This window comes from Epinephelus moara, chromosome 17 (assembly GCF_006386435.1).
Source record: "Epinephelus moara isolate mb chromosome 17, YSFRI_EMoa_1.0, whole genome shotgun sequence".
Classification (NCBI taxonomy): domain Eukaryota; kingdom Metazoa; phylum Chordata; class Actinopteri; order Perciformes; family Serranidae; genus Epinephelus; species Epinephelus moara.
The window spans coordinates 17,586,280-17,599,357 of NC_065522.1; the positions used below are offsets into that span (position 1 = coordinate 17,586,280).

Consider the following 13,078-nt stretch of genomic DNA (forward strand, 5'->3'; position numbering starts at 1 on the left):
TAGAGCCAAAATTTGTGCCTACAAAGAGAGCCCAGTAATGAGATCAGAAGCCTTCTTGCGGTTTCTCATGACCAACATAAAGTAGGCCGCTAACCGCCAGATCTGCCCTTCTAGGTCACCACTATCTGCTTTCATGGTACACACATCCTTACAAACACCGGCCCCCTTTTCCTCATAATGGATTGATCAGTTGTGCATGTTAAATCACAAGGACGAAGACATGACATGCACATGAGTGCACCGGGACACACACATGCATCCGTGGCAGAGTGCACGTAGTGTACACAGACAAACAAATGCTCTGGCTGTGGTGAAAGAAGGGTATTGTTAATTTCTGTCGTCCCCCCTTGGTCTTCATGGAGGGGAGAAGAAAGGGTGACCCAAATTTGACACGACCGGGGCACATATTGTCAAGGATGGTTGGGTTTATCTGTGAATGGGCGCACTGTACACACAAACACACACAAAGATGCAGATTCATGCACAGAGACAGGAGTTGTTAAATAACATTTATTCACACACATGTCCATATGTTGGCACACTTTGGGGTACAACAGAGGCACATAGACACATTTGTGCACTCACAGCACATTCACACAAACACCTAAATTAGAGATACACCTATGCACAAACACACACAATATACAGGTTAGTGATGCATGAGTGCTTGGCCCGCTTGTCTGGACAGAGGAAGGGGGTGGGGTAGGTCGTGCTTAACTGAGTGTGTGTGTGTGTGTGTGTGTGTGTGTGTGTGTGCATTAGTGGGAGTGACCGGCATACCTTTACACCCCGCACACCAATAGCATCCCTGCTCCCCCTCCCTCAATTTCCCACCACAGTACCCTGCAGTCATGCACTCAGTGGAGCCTGGCTGCTATCTGAAGCATGGATCTACAACTGTTTACCTTCCCTCTACTTCCACTATAGTGCGGTTGCTTTAAGGGCCGGTCAGTGCACAGATCCACAGCGCGTGCTTTCAAACTTTTAGCTTTAACTGGAGAACCACATCTTGCTAATCCTCCACATCATGGTGTTTCTGCAGGCGACTAACTTGGCAATGGTGGGAAGAGTATCAAGATCCTTAAAGTGAGTCAAAGTTACTATACCAGAATGTAAAAGTACTGTATTAGAAGTAAAAAAATGTTAATTTAGAAAAAGTAGGGAGGGAGTCTTAGTCTGCACATTATTAAGTGTTGCTGTCAAACAAAATGTAGTGCAGAAAAAGTACAAAATTTACCGGTAAAATGTAGTGGAGAAGAACAGGAGACACACAAGTAATGTAGAAGTACCTAAAACTGAAACCTGAACTTCAGTATTTATTTTGAGTGATTTGTAGCTGACAGACCAAGCTGATGGTCAGCCGTCAGTCAGTGTTGGGCCATTGGAGGGCGTTTGTCACCCTATATTTTGCAGTGTGGCCCGCACCGTTGGCACTAGTCAGCCCTTGTCAGCTTTTTGTCGGCTGATTCAGCATGTTGAATCAAAGTCAGCGACAGCAGAACCTGTTGGTGAATGAAAGCAAACAAGCGGCTGAAGTCAAAGAGGGGTGAGTTCAAAACATTCGTTGTATTCGGTAAGATAATTCTTTTAAGCCATTGAGCTCTTTAGCACATGTGGTCTTGTAACTGTTGTTGCTTGCTAGTGCATAGTAAATATCATTTTTTCATTCAACATTGGGTTTTGTTGTTGATGTGCTAACTGGCTAACTAGCTTCTAGAATCTGTCCTGCTGGTTTTCCTTTTTCCCTTTTGGAATGATGAATACAGACTACTGCCACCTGCTGGTATGGGGAGTTATTTCCTTTCATGCCAGTACAGAATGTATGTGCCAGTTTGCATAGACTGTGGTTGGCTGTAGTCTTGTTGGTGTGTTCAAGTGAAACCTTTTGGCTAAGACACAGGCGATACAAGGTGATGAAGTGCAACACTTGGCCCTTGTTTCCACTAGTTTTTTTTCTTATGTCAGTTTGGTGTGTCTAGGCCAGGGGTAGGCAACCTGTGGCTCTGGAGCCACCTGCTGCTCTTTCGCCCTTCTCTAGTGGCTACCTTTGGCATGGGCAAAAGATATATAGAAATTAATAACAGCTGTTTTAAAAAAAAAAAATCTCAGTTTCATTTTCATTGTTGTAGGCCTTGAGTGATTCTTATATTCTTAGTTGTAAAACTGTATAGCATATAGCAATTGACTACTTATGAAAACAACTTTAAGGTTGCAAGTTTAGGGTTCTTACAGTTTAAGGCAAGTTAGATTTAAGACTTTATTTAAGATTACTTTAATGCCACTTGGAATTAGATTTAAGGCTAATTCTACAGGAAGCACAACAGAAAAAAACATGAACCGACATCAGTTATGTAAGGTTAGGGAAAATTTTGTTTGAATGTTTATTGTAACTTAAAACAAGACTTTATTGTCGCGTAGCAGAGACAAGGGTAGAACAGACCTTGGAAATACCTGGTGTTAGTTGGTAGGGTTTCTCTATGAGTTTGTTTCTAATTCTGCATGATGGGATTTAACTACCTTGATTCCCATCATGATGAGTATGAAAAGCTTTTAGCATAATGTTCATGAGCCATGTATGAACTCCCTTTTAACAATTTCAGCCATGCTAAGAAATCTTGGTTGAATAGCCAATTTTCGTTGTCCAGGAAACAGTGACAGCTAGCTAGCAGACAGTGGATCCTCTGCTCTGAGCATCTGGGCTACAAACAAAATGTACGTATTGTTGTGTCTGCTATCCTGATCTGATGACAATAAAGCCAGAGGCATTCAATAAATTATTTGAGAAAAATAGATGTTGCAAATTATTTTGAGTTTTTACAATGCAACATTAGAAAAAAAACAACCATAAAATCCTACTTCACATGTCTGAGCATTTTAAAACTTTTGAAAGATTCATTTAAGACATGTTAATACTAATAAAGGCCTTATATTTACATTAATAGTCCAGTGCCCTTTAAGTTGGTGGCACGGGGTGCAGTGGTTAGCATTGTTGCCTCACAGCAAGGGGGTTCCCGATTCAAATCCAGGGTGGAGGGCTTGAACTCCGGGGTGGGGAAGCACCCCCTTGCAGAGTTTGCATGTTCTCCCCATGTCAGCGTGGGTTTTCTCCGGGTACTCCGGTTTCCTCCCACAGTCCAAAAAGGTGCAGGTTAGGTTAACTGGGTTAATGGTTGTCTGTCTTTGTGTCAGCCCTGTGATAGTGTGGCGACCTGTCCAGGGTGTACCCCGCCTCTCGCCCAGTGTCAGCTGGGGTAGACTCCAGCCCCCGGCGACCCCCAACAGGATGAGCGGTTACTGAGAATGAATGAATGGATGCCCTTAAAGACTGTTGAAGGTTGTAGTTGTGGTGCAAACTTTTGGCTGGTACATGTCTGCCTTTAACTAACATTTTTTGTACCTTTTGTAACAGAATAGTTTTCGGGTTTTAACTTCCTGTACAATCATGTTTTCACATGACTCTTTGTGTACTTATCAAACAATGGAGATACAGCATATTAATTAGTGAGCTTTAAGGCTGCTGGTAGGCATATTTATGTGAGTTTTGGAGAGAGGCAGGCTATTAGTTTCCTCTTGCTTCCAGTTAAAGCTAATCGCCTCCTGGCTCCAACTCTGTTGCTTAACGCACAGACATGAGGGTGGTATTAGTGTTCACTTGGCAAGAAAGTGAGTAAGCTTATCACCAAAATGTTGAACTACTCCTTTATATAATTAGTCAGGGCTTTGACGCAAGTCTTGCCGGGGGAGGATATTCACAAAACAAATGGCATTACTGACCTTTAAATCATTTTCATTGCTTGAAACCTTTACTTTGTATAAGAAAAATGTACTTTAACTGGTCCGAGGCTACAAACTCACGACTAATGCTGCAGGAAGAAAAAAATCTTTTGATGTGAAATTGATCAGAAACATTTTTGATCCCTTTTTTATATCTTTGAATCTCCCACCTTTTAGTACAGAACTCTGCCAGCATCTCCTACCCTGCTGTTAGTTTTCGACAGATTGGGCCTCATTGGCGTTATGTTGTGTGAATTCCCTTCGTCGTCCTCCTACTTTCTCATCTTCGCTGTCTGATTCTTCTGTTGCTTCTCTCCAGTATTTTGTCCTGAAATGCCTCGCCTTTAACTTCTTGTAGTTCTACACTTGTTCTTCCTCTCCACCTACGTCTTCTTCTGCTTCCCTTCTCTTCTGCCTTGTCCTAATCACTTGCTGCTTTGTCTCACTGTGACCCTCCTTCTCATTGCTCTGTCTGTTCATTTGCCATTTTTCTCACCTTCTCTGACCTCAAACTGACCTTTTCCTCTCTTAATTTCCTTGCATCTGTCACCTTATCCAATTAAGCGTCTTGATTTGTTTTTCCTTTACCCTTCCTAATCATGCTTTATCTTTTGCATCTCTTTTATAAGCCCTATCTTCTTTTTCTTCCTCTGCTTCCTGAAAAGTTTCCTCTGCCTTTTCTCAATATTTCCCCCCCTTACTTGCTCCTCTTCCTCACCCCCCTGCGTGTCATCTTCATCTGCTTCTCTTTTACTTCCTCCACCTCCTCCTCACACCCTTCTTCAGTCTGTTTACCCCCCGTATCTTCGGACTCTTGCTGACACTTCATTTCTTTGGGCCGCTGCAGTCTGGATGAGACGAGTTTTGGCTTCTGCTCGCTGCTTACCAACCGGCTGATCCTGCTGTTTCTGCACGCAGCACTCGGGCAGTTTTTAATCAATTATTTTTAACACTGCAAAATAGACAGTTCTCTATCATGAGCACCGGGTGTGTAATATGCCTCTATGAATACAAATAGCCAGGGACGTGTTTTCTTTAAAGCAAGCGCTTACAAAGTGAAACGCCTAACAGCTTCCTGAGGAATTGGCAAATGCAGTGAACAAACAAGTTTTCAGTTTATCTTGTAATCATTAATATTTATGTATAAACTTTAATTGTAAACAGCAGAGTTTGGTTTCATAGCCAGAAATTTGATGTAAAAGTTGCTTCTCGTTAAAATTCTCAAAAGGGAGGAAAAAAGTTAATTAAATTCAGTGTTGATGAAATTATTTTATGGTAATATTTTGATGATATTTTGTCATCCATCTATCTATCTATCTATCTATCTATCTATCTATCTATCTCGTTTCACATTTTGGAAAATATTCCAATTAGCTCTCTTGTCTTTAGTAATATGAAAGGATCGATGCCACTGTTATGTCTGTGCATCAAACATAAGGCTACCGCTAGCAGCCCGATATCTGAGCATAGCATAAAGACCGGGAACAAGGGGAAACAGCAAGCCTCGCCTTCCAGAGCTTCTACAGCTCACCAAAAAGTGAAAAGAACAAACAATAGGCCACATCTCAATTGTTTAATCTGCGCAAAAAGCGTAGAAATAACAATTTCTGATTGTATAGAGGGTTATGTGGTGAACTATTTTCTTGGCCAGGTGCAGTAACCTCCTAAAGTCTTGACTTCTCATTGAGCTTGCCAGGCAACCAGCGAAGATGATGGGTGCTGGTAGGCAGATTTTGTCACCTTCAGACTGAGCCAGGCATAGCACACTAGGTAGCCTACAGGTGCGGCAGTAGCTCAGTCCATAGGGACTTGGGTTGGGAACCAGAGGTTTACCGGCTCATGTCCGTGTCGGGATCAAGCATTAAGGCTGGACAAGTAGCTGGAGAGGTGCCAGTTCGCCTCCTAGGCACTGCCGAGGTGCCCTTGAGCAAGGCTAAGAACCCCCAAATGCTCAGGGTGCCTGTCCAAAACTATATTTTGTTATGATTAAAGAGTTGATAAGCCTACAGCATTAGCTAGCTACCTCGCACACTAGCTAGTTGAAAAGTTCCCCTAAATCAAATTATATAGGGACGTCTCTACTACAGTACTATTAACCAAGGAAAATATGCTAAATCCATGCCCTACAGTTGAGTTTTTTTATACTATTTCTTATGACGATACATTGTTCAACACATTCTCACGCCAGCCTCATCACATATTGATGTTTTTGGTCATGGACTTTCCACGTCCACATGAAACGTGAAAGGTACCCTGACTGTGTTGAGTACTGATGTTCTGGGACGGTGTTTCAAGTTCTGCCTGTTACATGCATTGTCTTCTTTCAAGATACACTTCCGTTTTCACAGGAAATTTAACATTTTCATACAACAGTACATACATACAACACCGCAAGTTGACGTTTTTTTCCTTCAACAAACACACATGGTTAGGTTTAGGCAACAAAAGCACGTGGTTTGGCTTCATAATCTTACAGGACAAGAACACCACTCTCTCGGGTGAAAGTCGGTGTTTGTTGGACCCATCCACCATCCCTCCCGCCCTCTCCGCTCAGTCTTTCACTACCTTAACTTTCATCTTGTCCTGCCATGTTTCTCCATGATGCCACCGAGTGCTGTTAAACTATAATAGCAACCGGCCGCCTATCATGCCGACGTCAACGGGCGCCCTTTTTTTCATGGTTTCTGACGCCCCAAGTCACTGCCCAGGCGACAGATTTCGACAACTTTGGAGTGAGACCTGGCTCAATTATTTTACACCACCAAGTAATTCAGTTCAGTTCATGTAAGCCTAGCACACACTCTCTTAAGCATCCAGCAGCTAGCCTATCGAAATTCTACTAAACTGGAGACAAAACTGTTTTTCTTCTTCTACATGTAGATCATACATCCTTGAATATTAATGGCCAATAAGGCAACTATGTTCCTGTATCTATGGAGCCAGGCTAGTCTTTCCAGTCTTTATGTTAAGCTTAGCTAACCAGCTTCTGGCTCCAGCCTTATTTTCAGCTTGCAAATGAGACAGTGGTATCAATCTTTTCATGTTAGTCTCAACAACAAAGCGAATAAGCATATTTCCCAAAATGTCAAATTATCCCTTGAATAAAAGGTCACAAGTTTATCTCTTTATAGTAAACCATTAATTTTGCAGGTATAAATATTGATAAAGTCATTCATAAAAGATCACTGAGTTCTCCCTCTTTAATAAATCAGCAGCAAAAGTTACTAAGTCTGCAATTAAAAAGAGTTTGTGTAATAATTCATTAAGTAGATGGAAAAGCATTTTTTTTTAACACTTAAGAACCCAAAAGCTGTTGTTATTTATGGGTTATAATTGACTACAATGCATTATTAAGCAATTAATGAATCATTAATGACGCCATTTCAGTACCCTAGCTGTCACTAACAAGCCAGTCATAAATTGTGATTTATTAGAAAGTGGTACAGCTTTTAAAAATAAATGCAGGTATACAGACTGCAGCAGCACATCAGCTAATGTGAGTCATATTGTAGCAGTGACACTCATGCATGATGCTCATTGGGATTAATGAAAAAGTTTTATTTCACATGGGAGCATTTACTCCAACCAGATTAAACTGGTTAGAGTTTGCACAGGAATGCTAGCCTGAGGCATGCGTGTTCCCCAAAACTTGATTTAAGGGAATTTGCCTCCAAAGCATTACAGCAGAGTCTCGACCACCCGGCTAGTGTCTTTTCTAAACTTGTTCTATCCTCTATCTTCCTTCCTTTCTTCCGTCTTCTCACTTGCTGTTTGTGTTTTTTACATAAAGCAGAAGAGAATAAAACTTAACTGTCAACATGTGATGTAAAATTGTTCTCTGCATCACCCTAGGGACATGAAGCAAAGAGCAGTCTACAACTTGTAGTCCTCGTCTTGTGAAAACCTTTTTGCTCCAGTTTTTTTTATTATCATGCTTGACTTTCAGTGAAAACCCTTGAAAAAACTCGACTGAATAACCTCTGAAATGCAGAGTGGCTGCTGAAAATGACAACTGACATGCACATCATCTTAATCCATGCTGAAGGTTGTGAAAGTTTTGGTGTGTGCAGAGGCAGTCCTGTGTTTCCTCTGAAGTTTCGAGGCGTAATTACACTCAAAACGGGTGAGTTCCTATAGACGTTTTCCCGCTGCTGGCACTTTTTAGTTTAGCAGAGGGAAGATGTCAACAGCAATGATCCCAAATGCCATTAAAAAGTGAGCAAAATCTGTGGGTGGGTGGACTGCCTGCCCTCATATAAAAACACATCATTATCTTTTTGTATTTTGTGGTGCTGCTGCTGCTGTATATTAATTTGTATTCATGACTCTATATTCACAACTCCAAAAACACTCCCACGTTGCCTGCACTCGCTTAAATCTGACACCTGCCAAACTTTCTGTAAACTACTAACATTTTTGAATGAGTTTACCAGGCATGAAGGCTGTGCAGCAGAGTCTGGAGGCCATTACAGCTTACTGAGTGTTAAAGCAGACTCTATCACCCTGTAAATTCTACTGCTTCACCATATGGATACTGGATACTGTCTTGTTTAACTTCACATTGACCAGTAAGCCTGAGAACAATGAGGATATTACATACTGTTTTCCATTTTATTTGATCTAAAGCAGCATTAACTGTTGTATTTTGGCCACTTCCTACGGCAAACTGTTGCCTGTTTGCTCAACTAACAGATGCAGAGCAACATTAGCATTAGAGGTAGCTACTGGTACTTGATTCCATTAAGGTACTGACTGACACAACCCAGTACCAAGTAGTATTAAAACTTCTCCAGTCAAACAATACCTGTGTTTGATCCTCTTAGTGCCTGGGGACCGTCCCAACTCCCTGCCGAATCAAGAAACTTTCTGTTGCTGCCTTCACCGGCGAGCGGTCTATTTAATGTCTATGTTAGCACAAGCTAACACAGTAGCAGAGGCTAACATCCAACACCCCGCCGTTAAATGATACCAACAAACTCACACAGACACCGAAATGACTCGACTCTGTTACTAAACCTGTTAGGTAATGTTAGCCATGTGATGCTAACTGTTAGCCCTATCATTGGGTGTTTACAGTTGGACTCTCACCAACTGCCCTGATGCAAAGCTCGCACTCCTGCAGCAGCAACTGCAGCAGGTGGTTAAATGTATAGCTTTATTACCACAACTCCTTTCACATTATGGATATGAATTAAGTACTTTGTTGGTATCGCTATCTCTTTGAGGGTGCTGGTATGGGTACTAGTATCAGAATTTTTAAACATTACCTAGCCCTCATAAGTATTAATTTCTAGTTATGTTCCTGAAAACCTTTTTTTGTAGCTCCTTTGTTGGTTTCCATTAACTCCTGAAGGAAATATTTGGCTCTTTGGCTGACAAATGTTTCAATGTGTTCACTGGGCGGGATGCTAATTTGGTCCCTCCACTGTGTCAACCATTAATTCCTCACTGTCATTTCTTGTACACGAATCTCGATACCATGACTAAGTCTCAGTTTGTTTCAACCTGGTGTTAGGGTTGCAGATAATCAGTATTATCAGTATCTTGATTATTCCATTAATCACATAAAAACGGCAGATAACAGTGCCCAGCCAACATTTGTATATGGGGCCCATGTGGGTAGTAAATGGGCTGAAAAATGGGCCCTATATTGTATTGTCCATGTGTTCCATATTGGCCCCATGCCAACTGCCTCCATGGGTGGATTCGCCCAAGTGGGGGTCCAAAATGGGCATTTTATCTGGGGCCTACTTGGGTAAACCCACCCATGTGGACAAATGACATGGAGCCAATAAGGAACCTGTGGACAATCCCATATAGGCCCCATTTTTTCAGCCCATTTACTAAACCACAAAGGCCTCACATACAAATGTTGGCTGGGTGTCAAATGTCCATCCAAGGTTCTCTAAGTCCAAGTCTTGAGCTTTTTTATTCCATTTGTCTTTTATAGCATATTCCTCCTGTTGTGTGCCATAAAGCAATTTTATTCACATTAGTTTATTATAGTGTTATTTACATATTGATTGATGCTCGAATGCTAACTGGAGCACCTTTGATTTTGGTTTTCTGGTGCTCTTAAGGGTCCCACTCATGACCACATCTCCACATGTCAACACACAGAGGTTACCATTAACTTCTCTTTGGTGGGTGTGTAGGTGTTGACTGTCACCCCCCCCCTTTTGTATCGCTAGGCAACCATACGCCACCAGCAAGGAATCCATATTGTCCCAGAGAGCAAGTTCAACCCAAAACTCTGCACCTCACTGACGCTGCTGTTCCACTGAGGCTGTCAGCGGGAGTGTGTGTGTGTGTGTGTGTGTGTGTGTGTGTGTGTGTGTGTGTGTGTGTGTGTGTGTGTGTGAGCCAGAGGGATTTCGGGATGAGTGGGGAGTGGGTCGGGAGTGTGTTTTGGGGTAAAGGATTGGCTGAGGGGTTGTGAGGGGGATTTGTGTGTGTGTGTGTGTGTGTGTGTGTGCAGGGGAAGAAAGGAAGGGGGAGGTGGGGGTTAGGAATCTGTTTACAATGGCCTGAGGGAGAGTCGCCTAAGCTGCCAGAGAGGGAGAGACACAGATATCGAACGGGAGTGTGTGAGAAGAAGTCCAAGACGAGGAGAGAAAGGACAAGACGGAAAGAAAAGTAGAGTTGCAGAGAAGGAATGAATGAAAGGAGAGTGAGCCCCACAACTCACGAGAGGATTAAAAACAAACTTAAGGAGTCCTTTAAGGTTCCTCGGCAGAAGCTGCGGTTGGAGTCACAGGAGGGAAACTGCAGGATGATGCAAAGCAGCAGTCTTACCAGGTCTCTGCTCTCGGCCATGCAAATAGGATATCTGGTGTGTGAGTTTGGGTTATGTGTTGTGTGTTGTGTGTCAGTGCACTTTTATTCTTGAGTGCATGTGTGTGCAATGTTCTGTGCTGCAGAAAGTTGACACTAACTTACAGGCTCTTTTTTTCTGTGTGTGTGTGTGTGTGTGTGTGTGTGCAGATTTTGAGGAGCAGTTGTACGACACCAAGCTGACCGGTCAGACTTTCCGGCATCCGTCCTCGCAGAGCTCCGACGACACGTCCACCTCGCTCAGCCGATCGCCCATCTCCCTCAACAACAAGAGACCTGACTTCATCTTCCTGGTAAACACACAAACACACACACACTGGCGTTGATGCTTATTTGAGCATCAGGCTCCCTCACACCAAATGTCATCTGTCTGGTAAACAAACACACACACAGGTATTAAAGTTTCATATACACATTAAATAATTCCCTCCTTACTTATTTTGTCAACCTTTCCCACAAAACCACACACTGGTCCACCCGCTGTAGTCTGGAAAGCATCAGACTTCTTGCAGCCGAACACACACATACACACACTGAGAAACCGAACCGTGTCCACCTCACTTATCTTTTTCACTTTTCTCCCTGAGCAGCCAGAGAGCAGCTTTCACATTCCCACTAAACTCGCGCTAACTCACTCAGTCCCACTCCTTCTGCCCTCTCTGCCCTTGTTTTCTCCCTCCTCCACTGTTTATTTCTGCGCTACGGTTTCTTTCGAAACTAATCCAACACTTTCTTTTCTTAGCTTAGTGACCCAGACATCAGACATTTACTGTATGTTACACACCTCATTTGAAAGGACAGTAGAGTGCACACTCCTGATGTATTTTTGTCCTAGTGGAGGCATATAAATGCATCTCTTCTTCCCTGAATAAACTGTTTTAAAATGCCGTTGGATCACCTGGACAATGCATCGTCACAAAACTGAACAGGGCTATTTTTCTGACCCCATGAAAAGTTGACTTTTTAGAGCTACATGGCTGTCACACGCAGCTGAGGCACAGTGGTGGTCTGACACCTTCCAGTTGTCAGACCACCACTGAGCCATAGGTGTGAGTGCGTGTGAATGTTGATGATGGATAGGTGACGCTTTGAACTGTAGACTCGGACACCGCTCTATGAATGTGTGCATGAATCTGTGAATGGTGCTTGTGTCGTAAAGTGCTTTGAGTGGTTGCTAAGACTGGAAAAGTGTGATAGAAATGCAGTCTAATTACAGAACAGCGACACTAATAGTACATATATTTATATAGCACTTTTCAAAACAGACGTTACAAAGGGCTTCACAAGACAATTTAAACTGTAAATGAAGCAACAGTGTAAACAATGAGGTATCTGCAAATAGTAAGGTAAACACATTAATGCAGCAGTAATATCAATCCAAAAACCACATATCATAATAAAACACTACCAGGGAACATTTAGAATGACTCCTTTTAGTTTAAAGTTTTATAAGTACATTTAGCTGATAATACTTGTATTTAAGTAAGGGTTTGAATGCAGGATTTAAATTTCAGTGAAGTAATTCTAGAGCGTGGTATTAGTACTTTTACTTTAGTAAAGGATCTGAAAACTTCTTCCACTACTAACAGTGTCTACTGAAATTGTTTGGCTGCACTGTAAAGAGAATCATGAGTTGTTGCTGGCAAGGCAGCACTGTAATGTGGGATTTATACTTCTGCGCTGAATTAACGCCATACCTACGGCATACGCTTGCATCCACGTAGAGCCTACGCTGTACCCTACACCGTAGCCTGACGTGCACCTCAGAAATGTAACCACATGTCTCGGCGACGCAGACCTCCTGTCTATGTTTGTAAGCTGAAACCATTTCCCTCAGTGGAAAAATTGTGAAAACAATAGAGCCTTGTGTGTGATTTATCCTGGCTTCGTATGGGTAGAGGAAATCTGCTCATTGCTACGCTAATTTATAGAATGTAAAATGCCATAGGCTTGTGCTAGGAATGTTAGCATGTTGTATTTGTTTGGAAAACGTGTTTAGTATAAGACAGTTGTTTTGTTGGTGAATATTGTGAGTTGTAATAGAGCCAAACTTTGTAACGTTACCTTTGTTAAATGTTGCTGTTGTCCCTGGCTTCAAATGAGTAGAGGAAAAGTCCGCTAGCCACTGGGCTAATTTATACAATGTAAAATGCCATAGGCTTGTGCTAATAACGTTAGCATGTTGTATTTGTGTGGAAAATGTGTCCAGATAAAGACAAGTGTTTGTCTGTGAATGCTGCGAGTTATAGTGAAGCTGATTTGTGTACTTGTGTTTGTAATTGTCTCTATTAAGCCATGTTTAATGTGTGTTTAATGTGTGTTTTGAATCTAATAAACTTCACAGCACTTCACAGATACCTCCGCCGCCGACTAGTGTTTTGGAGGTGTAACTTCGGAGTGACACGGACACACCACCGCACAAGTATAAATGCTCACAACGGCGTAGGCCATGTGCGTAGGCTACAGCATA

The 13,078-nt window shown here is 42.3% G+C and overlaps 1 protein-coding gene across 2 annotated transcripts in view; it reads left to right on the forward strand.

Annotated features, from left to right (window-relative positions):
• Positions 1–1,122: 1,122 nt before the first annotated feature.
• The window catches only part of nhsl2 (NHS-like 2), a 56,262-nt gene continuing 44,306 nt past the window's right edge, over positions 1,123–13,078 (forward strand). The window contains exons 1-2 of one of the 2 annotated variants that reach the window (XM_050066545.1): positions 1,123–1,546; positions 10,759–10,901. In XM_050066545.1, the coding sequence (XP_049922502.1) occupies positions 1,513–1,546; positions 10,759–10,901 (177 nt within the window). In that variant the 5' untranslated portion in view covers positions 1,123–1,512. Of the gene's footprint in view, positions 1,547–10,332; positions 10,611–10,758; positions 10,902–13,078 lie in introns of those variants that run through there. The other variant, XM_050066544.1, reaches the window with a different exon arrangement.